The sequence below is a fragment of the Bubalus bubalis genome, chromosome 22 (assembly GCF_019923935.1).
Source record: "Bubalus bubalis isolate 160015118507 breed Murrah chromosome 22, NDDB_SH_1, whole genome shotgun sequence".
Taxonomy (NCBI): domain Eukaryota; kingdom Metazoa; phylum Chordata; class Mammalia; order Artiodactyla; family Bovidae; genus Bubalus; species Bubalus bubalis.
In genome coordinates, this window is record NC_059178.1 from 21,992,679 (window position 1) to 22,010,260 (window position 17,582).

General features: G+C 42.0%; 1 protein-coding gene across 1 annotated transcript in view; it reads left to right on the forward strand.

Annotated features, from left to right (window-relative positions):
* Positions 1–17,582, forward strand: part of LAMA1 (laminin subunit alpha 1) — a 124,771-nt gene that overhangs the window by 12,315 nt on the left and 94,874 nt on the right. The window contains exons 2-3 of the mRNA XM_044934772.2: positions 6,030–6,200; positions 6,380–6,492. Of these exons, the coding sequence (XP_044790707.2) occupies positions 6,030–6,200; positions 6,380–6,492 (284 nt within the window). The remainder of the gene's footprint in view (positions 1–6,029; positions 6,201–6,379; positions 6,493–17,582) is intronic.

The following is a 17,582-nucleotide window of genomic DNA, read 5'->3' on the forward strand; positions in this document are numbered from 1 at the left end:
GGTGTTTACCCTGGTTATCAAGTCTATTTGTCTATTGTTGGTCTCAGGTGAAAGATATGGCAAATGCTTTTGTTGTTTGTAAGCTGTCCCTCTAGGTATGTTCTGGATTAAGTGGAGCTGTAATCTGGTGGATGCAACCTCCTCAGGGTCATTGTTCTGGTGTGAGAGATGGTGATGCACTGGGTGTCTCCACAGCCAAGTGGTTTGACCAGAGGTCCATGGGTGCTGTGCTCCCGAGGACAGCCCTTGATTGATGCATTCAGGAGGCACATCCAGAACCAGATACGTAATTTTAAGAGAGTTGATGAGAAATGAAAGTGTGTGGGGGGGTCCCTGTTTAAATGATGAAAAACTTCCAGACAGTTTCGACAGAGCTTTAAACCAAGGGCGACTGCATACCCATGAAGTAGCCATTGGAACATAAAGACAATGCAAAACTTAAAGCATAAACAAGTGAAATCTATGTGATAGAGCTCAGAAATGGCAGACGAAGGGGGGAAAATTACTAAGACTGCTAAGGCCTTGAAGGGTTTATGGAAAAGTTGGTGGTATTGGAAGCAATGGCTGGTCAGAAAATGTTAAATTAATTGATGTTTTTAGGTATTTAAGCAAATACTATAAACATTGCAGACATGATCAATGATACAAGCAAAATATAACTTCATTTTCATTCTGCAGAGTTGTTCATTTTCCCACTCAAAAGCTGCACTTGTGTTTTGATTTTAAGCTGAACTCACTGACTCAATGGACACAAATTTGAGCAAACTCCAGGAGATAGTGAAGGACAGGGAAGCCTGGTGTGCTGCAGTCCATGGGGTTGCAAAGAGTCAGACATGACTTAGCAACTGAACAACAAAATAAGCTGAATTCCCTCCTGTAAGAATTTGAAAGGAGGGGAAAAGGCAGTGCCTTCCCAGGGTAATAAAAATGATTTGAAATTAAAAAATAACCATGAATGTTGTGCTTTGCCTGTGTGCAATCATGATTTTGATCAAAAAAAGCTTTTAAATTGCTATCCTTCAATTTCAGTTTTGTGGCAACAAAAGAGAAAACCTCTTAATGAATGAATTGTAGCTATGGTCTCTTCTACTAAACTTGGGTGTTGAATAAAAACTCATGGTGTCCTGAAACAAAAGCATGAAGGAACCTGTGTGGGAGGAGGAGGCAGTCTTGATAAATTGTTACAATATTCGGGCCAAGGTCTTCATGACTTGTTTATCTTACAGTGAGAAACTCTGCCTTTGTCAAGGACACCTCCAGCCCATTGCCATGGAAATGGACACTGGAAAATGCTTCCAAGGCCTTTTGCCCACCACCCCCTCTGGGTTTTCTGAGATTAGATTTTTTTTCATCTCCCCATGTGAGAAAAAAAGTTAAGGGTGTTAAATGGCAAACTCCCAGGGGCTGGGGTTTGACTTTTTCAAGACCCTGTGAGGTATTTCTCTTTCTCTCCCACCTATTTTTTTCCCCACTGTGTTGGAAAGGGCCTTAGAATCTCTAAAATATTTTAATACTTTTTGTAACAGCTATCAGTGATTAAATTGTTTGTTGTTTTTCAGTCACTAAGTCTTGTCCGACTCTTGGCGACCCCATGGACTGCACCATGCCAGGCTTCCCTGTCCTTCACTATCTCCCAGAGTTTGCTAAAATTCATGTTCATCGAGTTGGTGATGCTATCTAAACATCTTATTCTCTGCGCCCTCTTCTTCTTTTGCCTTCATCAGTCTTTCCCAGCAACAGAGTCTTTTCCAGTGGGTCAGCTCTTCCCACAAGGTGGCCAAAGGATTGGAGCTTCAACGCCAGTCCTCCCAATGAATATTCAGGGTTGATTTCCTTTAGGATTGACTGGTTTTATCTCCTTGCTGTCCAAGGGACTGTCAAGAGTCTTCTCCAGCACTACAATTTGAAAGCATCAATTCTTTGGCACTCAGCCTTCTTTATGGTCCAACTCTCACATCCGTACTGACTACTGGAAAAATCATAGCTTTGACTATCTGAACCTTTGTTGGTAAAGTGATGTCTCTGCTTTTGAATACACTGTCTAGGTTTGTTGTAGCTTTTCTTCCAAGGAGCAAGCATCTTTTAATTTCCTGGCTACAGTCACTGTCCGCAGTAATTTTGGAGCCCAAGAAAATAAAATCTGTTACTGCTTCCACTTTTTCCTTTCTGTTTGCCATGAAGTGATGGGACCAGATACCGTGATCTTAGTTTTTTTCAATGTTGAATTTTAAGCCAGCTTTTTCAAAATTCTCCTCTTTCACCTTCATCAAGAGACTCTTTAGTTCCTCTTCACTTTCTATCATTAGAATGTTATCATCTGCATATCCGAGGTTATTGATATTTCTTCCAGATTCCTGCCTGTGATTCATCCAGCCCGGCATTTCACTTGATGTACTCCGCATAGAAGTTAAATAAGCAGGGTGACAATATACAGCCTTGTCATACTCCTTTCCTAATCTTGAACCAGTTAGCTGCCCCACATTCAGTTCTAACTGTTGCTTCTTGACACACATGCAGGTTTCTCAGGAGACAGACTGTGAAGAAAGAGAGTTAAAAAGCAAAGTCTAGTATCTGTCATACAGAGTGAAGTCAGAGAAAAAATATTGTATGTTAATGCGTATATGTGGAATCTAGAAGAATGGTACTGATGATTCTATTTGCAGGGCACGCGTAGAGACACAGATGTAGAGAGTGGACAGGAGGCGGGGGGCGGGGGGAAGAACTGGGAGAGTGACATTGGCATATATACGCCACCATGTGTAGAATGGCTAGCTAGTGCGAAGCTTCTGTCCAGCACAGGGAGCTCAGCTTGGTGTTCTGTGATGCCCTAGAGGGGTTGAGTGGGGTGGTGGGAGGGAGACTTTAGAGGGAGGGTGTATATGTGTGTTTATAGCTGACTCACTTTGCTGTACAGCAGAAACCAACACAACATCATAAAGCAACTATACTCCAATTTAAAAATAATTTTAAAAAACTGCTGGGGAGTGAGAAAGAATTTATTTCACGCTTGATAGGTTTGGCATTATGAAGTCTTTAGCCACTGGTTAAACATAGGATGAAAAAATGAATCCATTGTGTGTCCCGAATGAGGGCAAAAGTACGAATCACGGTAACATTAGCTAAAGTAAATAATGTCTCCCGACAAAAGCGTACAGTTGTCTCATGCATTAAGTGCACGGCCAGGTGATGGGAAACCATGATCCACGTGCCAGCTACAGTCCTCATTCTGCTTTCGATTTTTATATGTAAATCAAACTTTTATTCTTGGTGGATTCTTGATCCCAATGCCCTACCTCACCCTTCAGTTTCCTATTTCTCCTCCTACTGGAAGCTCATGTTAGCTGTTCTTTATTGAAATACTTCAGTAGTCTTTTGTTAGCGTATTTAGTGCTAGTTTTTTAAAATGAATTTTTATTCGAGTATAGTTGCTTTATAATGTTGGGTTACTTTCTGCTGTACAGCAAAGTGAATCAGCTGTAGGTATGTATGTGCTGTGCTGTGCTTAGTCACTCAGTCGTGTCTGACTCTTTGCAACCCCATAGACTGTAGCCTGCCAGGCACCTTTGTCCATGGGGATTCTCCAGCAAGAATACTGGAGTGAGTTGCCATACCCTCCTCCAGCGGATCTTCCCAACCCAGGGATGGAAGCCAGGTCTCCCCCATTGCAGGCGGATTCTTTACCAGCTGAGCTATCAGGGAAGCCCTGAGGTATATATATATTCCTTCTTTGTTGGATTTCCTTCCCATTTAGGTCACCACAGACCACTGAGTAGAGTTCTCTGAGATCTGAAATACTGAAGTATTTCGGTAGTCTTTGAAAACATTCAGCAACCTGAGGAATTTTTAAAAATTCTTTTTCAAACATGCTTCCTCCAGTGCAAATTTCCAGCTTTCTTTCATCCTCTCACAGCTGTGGTCATAGACAGTGAGGAATAATAATTATTCTAGAACTATGGAATGAGAGCAAATGTAGTAAGTAAAGAATAATTTTTAGTGAATTTTTTCCCCCCAAACATGAGCTTATCTGAGAAGAAAGATTTAGTTTTAGCGAAAGGCAAATGCACCACTACAGAGTTTTGAAATTAGTCATGCTAACGAAGGGGTTTCTCTTTCTTTTGCTTAGGAGTGTCTTTACAATACCAACCAGAGAAGCACCCATCTACCAATGTAGGAGACACAGGTTTGATCCCTGGGTCGGGAAGATCCCCTGGAGGAGGAAATGGCAACCCTCTCCAGTACTCTTGCCTGGGAAATCCCACAGACAGAGAAGGCTGGTGGGCTTCAGCCCAAGGGGTCGCAAAGAGTCGAACATGACTGAGCAATTGAGCCCGCACGCGGGTGCTCTAAAACCTGTGTAGTGCAAGAACAACCTGTTGTTGGTTCCTACAATTAAGCTATTATTCACTGAAATTATGTTGATATTCACACAGCTTAAAGTTCTTTTTCTCAGTGACTCAGAGTGTAGGCTCCTGAATGGAGAAGCAGGTGCCCTAATGACCCTGACTCCCTCCATAACTCAAGGCTCTTGCAGGTCAGGGTTGGGGGAGCCCCGAGCAGGAAGTGGGCAGTTCTCTTGACATCTCGCAACTGAAGGGGGAGGAAAAAAAGAGAAAGTGAGAACATTTTTAGAGTTAGCTGGTAAAGGATTTGTTGACAGAGAAATGCATTGTTAACCAAGTTCCTGTGACCTTTTTTCTTCTCCTCGCTTGGCTGGTCTGTGGGAAGGGAATGGAGAGGGTTGATTGTACTGCAAATCTAAATGCACAGACATGACCCAGAGCCCAGAAAACTCCGTTGCAGCTCTTTGCATGTGACTCCACAGTTTCAAACTTATTGTGTTTTAAATTGTCAGTTCATAATATACATTCAAACCAGATTACTAGAATATTGTGGTCATAAAGGAAGGAGAAAATTAATATTTACCTCAGTACCAAAAACAATAAGTATCAGCTTCTCCCCCCAATTAAGTAGCATTCCCAAGAATTATGTGTCACTTTAAGAATTAGATCATTTTATTGCATAAAATATGTGTCTTAACTACTGGTTGATAAAAAGAATAAATTGAGGAACTGCATAATTAAACATCAAAGTACATCTGTTTTATTCATTAAGCCTTTTTAATTAGGAAATCCCAAAAGCATGTGATAAAAATGACCAACTTTAAGTTAAAAATGAAAAAACATGTTTATACCTAGTATACTGTGTAAGTCTGCTATGTTTCAAAATTAAGAGTAATACTCTAGAATATAATATGCTATGACTATTTTCTGTTGAGAAACTAAGAGTTTATTGATTTGATTAGGGTCATTCTCCTAGGATAGAACTGCTAATTTGTTGTTTTTTAGTAGGTCAGTGGTGTCCAACTCTTTGCAACCCCTTGAACTGTAGCCTGCCAGGCTTTTCTGTCCATGGGATTTTCCAGGCAAGAATACTGGAGAGGGTTGGCGTTTCCTCCTCCAGGAAATCTTCCCAGATCAGAGACTGAGCCCATGTCTCCTGCATTGGCAGGTGGATTCTTTACCACTGAGCCACCAGAGTAGCCCACAGAACTACTAGGGTAGCTCTGTTTTATGTGGGAAGTCTTTGGAAGACTATCTAGTAACTTATTATTTTCTTATTAATAGATGCATAGTGAGTTTTTTTTTTTTTAATGTACTTGGGCGTCCCAGGTGGCACTAGTGGTAAAGAACCCTTTTCCCTTTGGTGACCATAAATTGGCCATCTTCTGTGGCTCAGATGGTAAAGAATCCACCTGCCAAAATGCAGGAGACCCAGGTTCAATCCCTGGGTCGGGAAGATCCCCTGGAGAAGAGAATGGCAACCCACTCCAGTATTCTTGCCTGAAGAATGCTATGGACAGAGGAGGCTGGTAGGGCTTCTACATAGACTGTAGGGCTACAGTCCATGGGGTTGCAAAGAGTCAGACATGACTGAGTGACTAACACTTCTGCTTCACCAGCAGAGTGAGATGCAGTGATATGACCTGTGGTTTCAAGTGGCTGAGCTGATCTGGTGACTTTGACTTTCAGGCCTGTTCCCTGCCATCCTCAACCTTGCCAGCAATGCACACATCAGCACCAATGCGACCTGCGGGGAGAAGGGGCCAGAGACGTACTGCAAGCTGGTGGAGCATGTGCCTGGGCGGGCCATGCGCAATGCCCAGTGCCGGGTCTGTGATGGCAGCAGCGCCAACCCCAAAGGCAAGTGGGGCCCCCGTAGGAACGTACCCCTTCCTAAGTGATAACTGGAGACTTCTATTAGGAAGCCACGGGCCTGTGTTCTCCTTACAGCTGTTCATTTCCACTGTATTACAGTTTAGGAGTTAACAACCTTAAACCACAATCTGAGAGCGTAGCGGGTTTTTGTTTTCCTTCAACAGAACGGCATCCGATATCCAACGCCATCGACGGTACCAATAACTGGTGGCAGAGTCCTAGTATCCAGAACGGGAGAGAGTACCACTGGGTCACGATCACGCTGGACCTGAGGCAGGTGGGTGAGGCTGGAGGTGCTGCAGGAGGCGGTGGGTGGCTGGGTTGTAATCTCACGTTGTTGTTGTTTAGTCGCTAAGTCGTGTCTGACTGTTGGTGACCCCATGGACCACAGCACACTAGACTTCCCTGACCTTCACCATCTCCTGGAGTTTGCTCAAACTCATGTCCATTGAGTCAGTGATGCCATCCAACCATCTCATCCTCTGTCTCCTTCTTCTCCTGCCCTCAGTCTTTCCCAGCATCGAGGTCTTTTGCAATGAATTGGCATCTTGCATCAGGTGGCCAAAATACTGGAGATTCAGCTTCAGTATCAGTCCTTCCAATGAATATTCAGGGATGATTTCCTTTAGGATTGGGTTTCATCTCCTTGCTGTCCAAATGACTCTCAAGAGTCTTCTCTAGAACCACAGTTTGAAAGCATCAGTTCTACAGCGCTCAGCCTTCTTTATGGTCCAAAACTCACATCCATTCATGACTACTGGAAAAATCATAGCTTTAACTATCTGGACCTTTGTCAGCAAAGTGATGTCTCTGCTTTTTAATACACAAGGAAAGTCCACTTGTTTCCTGACATGTTTACATCCTGGTCTCACTGTTTTTTCACTTGATGGATTTGAGTGAAACACAGAGTTTGTCCTTGGTACTGGTTTTTGTCACATTTATCATGCCTAGGTATCCTTGGGGTGATGAATGGAATTGTTCCCATGTGGTTTGATGTTCTTAGACACTGTGTCAGGATGCTGATCATCCATCCACCCATGATGCCTTGACAAATGGTACCCAGTGTCCACACACACACAGCTGCTGGGGGCACAAAACACATGCATTTGCTGCCTTTCAAGCTTATTATCTTACCGTTTTCACCATGCAGCTCTAGTAAAGGGTGCTGTGTAGAAAATAAGGCTTGGAAACAGAAGGAGAAGGCATTAAACCTCTGGACTCTTTGATGCTGTGTATGAGAGCTGTGAGCACCCCAGTGCTCGATGAGGAAGCCTTCAGCACCAGCTAGGAAAGGCAGGGTTTAATTGGCTGAGATCACATGTGTGTCTTCCTAGCTTTGCTCAAGACCATTCAGGAGAATGGAGCAAAATACAATATGAGCCCTGGTTGCCCCAAATATTTCTAGGGAAAGGAAGGAAAAGGAAAGAAATCTGAGTGAAAGGGATGAAAAAGAAAGGTGGCAGCTTTTGTCAAATTTCTATTTCAGTTCTCTGGAAAAGCCATAACATAGCCTTCTTATTTATTTCCATTCTGTTCCTCTTGGGTCAGAACTCCTCAGTATCATGGGAAATATGTAATGAAAGAGAAAACTCGTTCAAAAGGTGTACAGTATGAATTTTGGAGATTTCATGATGAAGAATCATAATTTTTTGAATGAAAGTGAAACATGAAAGTGTTAGTCACTCTGTCGTGTCCAACTCTTTGTAACCTCATGGACTGTAGCCCAAAGACTCCTCTGGCCATGGAATTCTCCAGCCAAGAATACTGGAGTGAGCAGCTATTCCCTTCTTCAGGAGATCTTCCCAACTCAGGGATCGAGCCTACATCTCCTGTATTGCAGGAGCTTCTTTACCATCTGAGCCACCAGGGAAATCACAAAATATGCAGAATTTTAAGTAAAAGCAAGACAATACTGTGTATGTTCACGTGTAAGGAAGTTTTGAACTCTAATCATAATGGTAAATGAGGTAGTAAGATGTGAAGCTGAGGAGACATTTTCCAAGTTCAGGTTCGTAGAATCACGTAACTAAAATAATACATCTGGGCGTTTTCACCACAAATCCTGAATTAATATGACATGCCTTTGCCTTTTCAAATCCACCTAAAGGAAAAGAGCAAAAATCCCCTTTTTGCCTTGGCTTTTTTTTTTGTCTTTGTTTCAGTGGTAAGGATGCTTCTGCAGGAAATGTTGGTTTTCTCATCATCTTTTCAATGTATTTTCCTTCTTTGAGGGAAAAAAGTACAACATTTTCATTATTAGGAATGTGATACTATGTGGGTTTGGCCAAATTAACAGCTGGACATTTTACAGAGAAACTTCAAATCCCAAGTTCAACTGCTATTTATCTTGCAATTTGTGGATCTTGGCTTCTCCTAACAGGAGAGCTTCTGCCGTAAGTTGGACTGAATCAGCTTGAGGAATTCAGGGGCCTCAGTTTTAGGTCTTTAAGACTTATTCACACAGAGTCATGGACAGAGTTATATAGGCTTCTAGATGGCACCCCACTCCAGTACTCTTGCTTGGAAAATCCCATGGATGGAGGAGCCTGGTGGGCTACAGTCCATGGGGTCGCACAGAGTCGGACACGACTGAGCTACTTCACTTTCACTTCTCACTTTCATGCACTGCAGAAGGAAATGGCAACCCACTCCAGTGTTCTTGCCTGGAGAATCCCAGGGACGGGGGAGCCTGGTGGGCTGCCATCTATGGTGTCGCACAGAGTCGGACAGGACTGAAGCGACTTAGCAGCAGCAGCAGCAGCAGGGCTTCCCAGGTGGTGCTAGTGGTAAAGAACCTGCCTGCCAGTCGATCCCTGAGTTGGGAATATCCCCTGGAGTAAAAAATGGCAACCCATTCCAGTATTCTTGCCTGGAGAATTCCATGGACAGAGGAGCCTGGCGGGCTATGGTGCATGGAGTTGCAAAGAGTCGTACACGACTGAAGCGACTTAGCACAGCACAGCAGGCAAATTCTAGTGTTTTTAGATAAGCTTCTAAATTAAGATAATTTTAAATAACAAAATACTCAGAATTTTCTTCATCTTTTGCAGAATATAAAATTTCTACTGTGCTTTAAGTTTTTTTAAAAAAAGTTTAGATGGTTATATCTGAACAAACCTTTCTCAGATATATTTATTTATTATTTTTATTGTGAAATATTTTGAATATGTAGCAAATGTATTATTGTGCCACACATATAACTACCCTCAAGATTCAGGGATTTTTAAACATTTTGCCACATTGGGAACACTTTCCAAGTGAATTGCAGTCATGGTGACATTGGACCAATGCAAGGTTTTTTGTATCTTCAGAAAATAGGACATTTGTTACGAATAGGCACTGTGCCATTAGCTAACAAAGCTGACAGCAATGTCCTAGTAACTATTTCTTCACTGAGATCCAGTTGTCCCAATTTAATCACTGATGTCTTTTATAGGTTTTGTTTTGTTTTTCAAACCAAGGTCCATAAGGAACACACATTGCATTTGATTACTATGCTTCTTAAACCTCTACCTGAATTGTTCTCCCTTTCGGTGGGGTGGCGGGAGGGGCGCTTCCCAGGTGTTACTAGTGGTAAGGAACCTACTTGTCAATGCAGGAGCCGCAGGAGTTGCGGTTTCAGTCCCTGGGTAAGGAAGATCCTCTGAAGGAGGGCGTAGCAACCCACTCCAGTATTCTTGCCTAGAGAATCCCATGGACAGAGGAGCCTGACAGGCTGCATCCATGGGGTTGCAAAGAGTCAGACATGACTGAAGCAACTTGGCACACACTGTTTTTAAAAAGTGATATTCAGTTTTTGAAAACACAAGGCTTTTTGTCTTGTAGAATATCCCACATTCTGGATTTGTCAAGTGGTTTCATTGTGATTTTAATATGTTTCTTTATGTCCTTTATTTCTCATGAACTAAACTCAGCTATAATACTTGATTACATTCCAGTGAAGTATTTTTGGCCAGAACCCATGCTTGGCAATCCTGGCTGCTCTTTTGCATCCAGGGCTGGTTGTCTCGTGAGAAGCAAGGCTATCTTTGGGTCCCACTTAGGTATTGGCATCTGGATCACTCCCTTGTCATGCTGTTTCCTTTTTTTTCCCATCTCTCATCCTTGTTTCCTGGGTCTCATTGACATGCAACTCTTAGAACGTGAAAGTGGTTACACCTTCTGATGATTTTTCCGTTGTCAAAGTCTGTATGTTTCTCTGTCAGGCCAGCTATTCACCACCTGCTAGTTAATTTCTAGATTATACACACCATGAGGGCAGGGACCACAGGTGTCTGCTTCCTCTTTTCTTCCTCCTCTTTCTCTCCCTTCCTTGTTAACATTTGTAGAGGCTTGTCTTGCATGCCCAGAAATCAGCAGAGTTGAGGCAGTGAGTGTGGAATCACTGTGAACCAGTGCTTTATTTTTGCATTCCTTTTTTTGGTTCGCAACTGGATTAAAAGATAACCAGCCATTAGCTATAACCCATCAACTGCTTTGTTTCCCTTCTGTAAAAATGTAAGCTGTGAAGTACAGGTTTTAAAGTAAAATTAGGCAGACTTTAATGTTATCAAGAATCATAGCATCTTCATGTTGTAAATGTGTCCATACAACTTAAATATGTCAGCTCCAAGGTTTTATGACCAAATCAGTCAGCTTCATTCTGTTGGCAAGTGCCAAAGACAGTGATCCTGTTCCTGACTTTTTAGTTGATGACAGCTGTAGGAATTATGGCGTTTTTAGCTTCTGTAGACAATGTTTGGTTACTTGAAATATAAACTGAAGAAAAGATAGAAAGTGGTGTTATCAGAAAGTCCATAAATGTTGTTTGGTTTGCAGTAAGATTTAACTGTGGAGTGTCTGCCTTAGTTAACATATTACAGGAGGAACGATTCAATTTATCTTTTTACTTCTTTAAAATAATGCCTGTGATTCATTTCTTTCATCGATTCACCATATGTTAGAATTTACACTGTTAGATACTTAGCAATGTCTTACTTAAAAAGAAAACAATTTGTAGGAATTGTTTTAAGAAAAAACTGATGAGTCACTTAACAAATGTAAAACTAACATATACATGGATGGTGTCCTGGAGAAGGAAATGACAACCCACTCCAGTATTCTTGCCTAGAGAATCCCACGGACAGAGGAGCCTGGCAGGCTACAGTCCATGGTGTCAGAAGAGTCGGACTTAGTGACTAAACCACCACCACGTGGATGGTGTCCAGTCATAAACTATTGCTCACTGTCCAGTGACTTAAGAATATGTTCCATGGTGTTTTACCACTGACGCAAGCCAGGGATCCTTTGTGATAACTTAAAAATTTAAAGATATCATTCTGAGATAGGGAGCATGCACGTTTGACAGATTTTGAATTTTATGACTGTCAGGGTTCTTTTAGTTGTTAATTATATGAAACTGTATGTATTCTATTAAACATATTTAAATGTATTCCTATGGTAGTATTTTTCAACTGAATAACTCAAGGATTTCCAGTTTGAGATACTCTGTGTTAGGATGCTGGGCCGATGAAAAGATGCTCAACATCTTTTGACACTGTGGAAATGAAAATCCACAATGAGATACCACTTCATACCCATCAACATGGCTGTTATTAAAAAAAAAAAACAAAACAGAAAATAAGGGTTGGTGAGGGTATGGAGAAGTTAGAACCCTTGTGCAGGGCAGGTTGGAAACATCAAATGGTGCAGTACTATGGAAACAGTATGGTAGCTTCCTTAAACATAGCATTTCCATATGTTCCAGCAATTCCACTTCTAGATATAGCCTCAGAGGCATTGAAAGTAGGAATTCAAAATGATATTATATTCGAACACCCATGTGTTATTGCAGCCTTTTCACAATAGCTGGAAGGTAGAAGGAACCAGGTGTCTATCAACAATGAAAGGATGAACAAAATGTGCTCTCTACATCGAATGGATCCTTTTGCCTTAAAAAGGGAACAGTTGTGATATGTATGCTTCAACGTGGGTGAACCTTGAAAACATGCGAAGTGAAATTAGCATTTTTATTTCCTATTCCTCTGGGCCAGGTGTCCTGCAGCACCTTCATCCTGAACTGGCTCGTGGGACCCTCATAATCACACAATGAGTCTGGTTCCCCATTAGCTCCTTTTGACAAATGATGAACTGAGGCTTAGCTGAAGTAATTCAAGGGTAGAACTCATGACTGTCTGCATTCTTGGACAATATCGACCCTCTGGCTGGCTAAGGTTTGTGACACATATGTTTGTGTCCTGATGTTTTATTTAACTTTATAGCATGATCGTTTCCCAATATAATTGAAATCATTATGAATCATTTTAAAGCTCCACTAACATCCTATTCTAGGGCTTACCCATCATTTGCACAACAGTTTACGCCTGACATTTTGGTTGCTTCTCTGTTATGGGTAATAACTTGAGGTTTCAGTGAAAAAAGAGTACATGCCAGTGAAGGAGTGCAGTGTGGCCAGATCCTTTCCAAGGCTCAGAATGCACGTTTCTAGTTAGTTTTGAGTATTTCTTTTAAAAGAAACATTCACTGCCTGTTGTGTAGAGGGATCTATACATGTATTCATATATACAGTTATATGTAAGGAATCTATACATAGTATATAGATTAAACAGTACATGTAGTACATAATCTATATATAATATATATAATTTAGTATTTTAGAATTTAGAATAGTATAGAGTTTAGTAATAGTGCATATAGAATATACACAATATATTATCTATGTACCATATAGAATCTATTAATGTTCTTCTTGTTCAGTCGCTAAGTCATGTCTGACTCTTTGTGACCCCATGGACTGCAGCACGCGAGGCTTCCCTGTCCTTCACTATCTCCTGGAGTTTGCTCGAATTCATATCCATTGAGTTGGTGATGCCATCCAACCATCTCGTCCTCTGCACCCTTTTCTTTTTTTGCCTTCAATCTTTTTGCCTCCCTTTGCCTTCAGTCTATTAATACATATACATGAATGTTCAGCCTGTGTATTGTACACTCATATACTATCTGTGTATATATAGGTGTGTGTATATTGCTGCTGTTGTTCAGTCGCTAAGTTGTGTCTGACTCTTTGTGACCCCATGGACTGCCGCATGCGAGGCTTCCTTGTCCTTCACTATCTCCCAGAGTTTGCTCAAACTCATGTCCATAGAGTAGGTACACACACACACACACATACATGTATCTACACAGGTATAGTTTGTAGACTCTACAGCATTTTTTCTTGTCCATATTATTTCATCTCTGATAGTCCTGGAGAGGAGATGGCCCCCACCTTGGAGATTAGGAGGTAGCAGTGCAGAGTGTGGTCCACTGGCTTGCCCAGAGTCACATGGCTGTACAGCTGCCCCTGGGGCTGGGCACTGTGACTTCCATCTCCTTCCACACCGTCCAGGTGGTCTCCCCTCCTTTGTTCTGGTCTCCCACGATTGTTCCCTCTCTGTTATGATTTCATGGGGAGACTGGCAGGCACTCTGACAATTTCCTCCTGCCTTGGGAGCGTCTGTCTGGGTTCTTCCTAAACCCCTCTTCTCTTTGCCACCCAGCAGGGTCCTCTCCCCTGGGAATGGGGCAGAGTATCAACGCTCCTTGCATGGTAAATCTGGGTGCCCCCTAATGTGATTTTTGGTCAAGAAGCAGGAAAATGCATCAAAGTTTAGTAATCCCCTTCAAAAATGTTTCAACCTGGGCAAAATTTTCCCTGAGAGTAGTCCGACCGACTTGTGAGTAAAAATGTGTAATGTCCCTTTAGAAGACAAAGTGTGTTTCGTAAAAAGAGGAAACATTTTCTATGGCATTGAAGATAAAGGCTGCTTTTTGAAGCAGTGCTTTATACTCTGTGTAGGTTTAATTAGGAAGTAGCACTTTGTTGTGGGAACATAATCACAGAAGGGCCTTTGTTTTACGCAAACCTTTAGACAAGAGCTGCTTGTGTGCTGGGTTTTATAAAACCTCATTAATTTGGATGTCTGCTGTTGTTTTTTTCCCCCCAAATTTCTGAAAAATTGGCAAGAGCTGGATTGAGGTCTATCATTGTATCATCCAAATGTAAAGTGTTTGCTAAGCACATTGACAGGTAAACAAGAAAAGAATAGGCAAATTTTGCATTCTTAAGGCAGAAAACCTTGAAAGACTTTTAGAACAAGAGTTGCATGTAAATTGGAGCTTCTCATTACAAATGAGTCTTGGGTGTTTGTTAAAACAGGTCAGGCAGAAATTCTTCCTGGAGATCCTGGTCAAAATGACCGATGGCTGTGTATTTGCATCTATTCAAAATGATTTTATTTCAATTTTGTATAATTTGTATACTTCACATGGGTCCCAACCGATTTCAAATACTAAGTTTTTCTTGAGTTTGTTTGGCAAAATGAATAGATTGGAAGAAACCAAGTCCCTCATTATGAGTTGGAAGTAAGCCATGAGAAATTCTTGTCCTTCAGACGTTTTTATCTCTTTGGTCCCGTTCTCAGTGAAGCTGCTAGTCTCAGAGATATGTCTGTCTCTTGTTTTTACATTTTTATTATATCACTTTGTTTTCTCCTTCGCAGTGTCTCTTCCGGTTATCTACGGTTGTGTAAGAGACCACATGAAACGTTATGGCTTGAAGCAACATTCATTTTTTGTCTTTCTGGGATTGTTTCTGGGGGTCAGGGTTTCAGGAAGACTGAGTGGGTGTGCCTCAGGCTGCAGTCCATTGCCAGGGGAGCAGCTGGAGCAGGTGGTCCGGAGGAGGGGCCCCTGGGCAGTTGCGGGTAGGGTCTGGGCAGCTAAGGGAAGGGTGCTAGGGTAGCTGGGGAGGGGTCTGCGCTTCTGGAGTAGAGGCCCTGGGGCAGTTGAGGGGGGGTGTCTGAGAGGCTAGGGAGAGGTCTGGGCAGCTGGGGAGGTGGCATGGGGGTAGCTGGGGGGAGGGCTGGCCAAGACTCTCCCTCCATGTGGTCTCAGGGCTCCTCCTTGTGAACTCTCCTTGTGGGCTAGGGGCTTCCTCACAGCATGGCGGCCCTAGGCAGGTTTTAAGCGGGCAGTTCAGGGCTCCAGCACAGGTGTTCCAGAGAAAGCGACATAAGTTGCGTCCCTTTAGGACCTGGCCTCAGTGCCACTCAGAATTTCCCTCTTTGCTCTGTGGACCTCCCAGTCCCTGAAGTTGGCTGAGATTCAAGTGGAGGAAACACAGGGCAACCCCAGCCTTTCACAGGAAGAGGGGTAACCACTCTGAGATGTCTCTGAACCCCCACTGCCTCACACTTCTGAAAAGAGGCTTCTCTCTGCCGATCTCCCATAGCTTACCTTTTAGGGGCTATGCCTTTATATTTAGGCGACATGAAGAGCTGTAGGACCAAGTGGAGATACAGACGATGCACCTTAAATTGTTCAATGTTAATGATGAGTGAGCTGAATTTGTTGTTGTTCAGTTGCTAAGTCGAGTTTGATTCTTTGTGATCCCATGGACTGCAGTACCTCAGGCTCCTCTGTCCTCCAGTATCTGAGTTTATTCCAACTCATGTCCATTGGGTTGGTGATGCCATCCAACCATCTCGTGCTCTGCTGCCATCTTCTCCTTTTGCCTTCAGTCTTTCCCAGCATCAGGGTGTTTTCCAGTGAGTCAGCTCTTTGCACCAGGTGGCCAAAGAATTGGACCTTCAGTTTCAGCATCAGTCCTTTCCATGAATATTCAGGGTTGATTTCATTTATGATTGGTTTGATCTCCTTGCTGTCCAAGGGATTCTCAAGAATTTTCTCCAGCACTACAGTTCAAAAGCATCAATTCTTCAGTGCTCAGCTTTCTTTATGGTCCAACTCCCACATCTGTACATGACTCCTGGAAAAACCATAGCTTTGACTATCCGGACCGTTGTTGACAAAGTGATGTCTCTGCTTTTTAATATATGAACATAATTGAGGGCATATGTGGATTTTCCTTTCCTGACAAGATTTATTTTTAAGCTTTATCCAATGTGTGTCATCAATGATGGTTTGCCAAATAGTCAAGCGTAACCATTTTTCCAGTTAGCACAACTTAGTTTACCAAAGCTCCCCCCTTTTTCTTTTCCTGATTTAAATGGCAGAATGTTGGCTGTACTGTTAGTCTTGCTTGCTCTACGGGGCTTCTTAGATCAGCCTTGGGAGGATTTTAGAAAGTGAGTGAAGAGAATTTTGCAGGACTCTGTCAAAATATACTTTCCTATCTCCAACTGTTTTGGCTTCAAAATAAAGCTTTTTGTATATTTATGGAAAGAAAGGGAGGTCTGTTCTGGAATTATTTCTTCCTGTGATAGTAAAGCCAAAAAAAAAAAAAGATGTTTTAATTTCTGAAGAAATTTTTCTTTGAAAAATATATTTTGGAATCCATTCTTGTGTTTGCTTTTAGCTTTTTTCCCCCTGCTTTTTACTTAGCAATGTATTCAAATGGTAACATCTAACATCTTCATCTTTAAAAGGAAAGCTGTAGCAAAGTGAAAAAAAAGTAGCTCATGAATACCTCTGCTGTATTTCAAAATATCTCACATGCTTTTAATGCCTTCAATGGACCTCTCTATGCAGAACTTCCTTTATTCTGATATAGAAGCAGAAAATATTTAACATGAGAAAAAACTTTTAAAAAAATCACTTGTGATGCTAACAGCCAGGAAGTATCTTCTGATCCATTCCATCATATCTGAGAACACTGTCTATGTTTAATAATTCATGACATCTGCTTCTGAAGGGCTGACATCTCAGGATTCCTTGATGAATCCTGGGATTCAATGGCCACATCCCAGGAAAGTAATCAGCAAACAATTGGTTTATATTGGTTCCAAATAAATGTAGATATGGTCACTGTATCTTAAATTGTCGTTTAAGGTTGATCTTGGCCTTCAGGGGCTTCTGGGCTAGCAGGGGAGAGAGGCAAGGAAGCAGATGAGTGGTTTGGGGGATGTGAGGGTTGAACAGGCTTGGGGTATAGGTAGAATCCACCTGCAATGTGGGAGACCTTGGTTCGATCCCTGGGTCGGGAAGATCCCCTGTAGAAGGAAATGGCAATCTAGTCCAGTATTCTTGCCTGGAGAATTCCATGGACACGCGGTTTACGTACAGTGAGCTGCACATTCACAAATACTGCTCAGTTTATACACTCACTAGCAGTGAATGAAAGGTGTGTCTCATAGCCCCTTAGTAGCACAGATGCTAACAGTTTCTTTTTTTGTTCTTTGTTTATTGAATAGCAGGGAATTTTCATTCATTTGGATATAATGTATATTCATTTATTTGCATTTTGTTACTTTACTGAACACATATTTGGGAGCACTGTGCTGAATTCAGGTGCTTAACAATGTTTGTCTGATATTGTTGATCACCTTCACAGATATAAATTATGCCATGATTATTCATCTCTGTCCA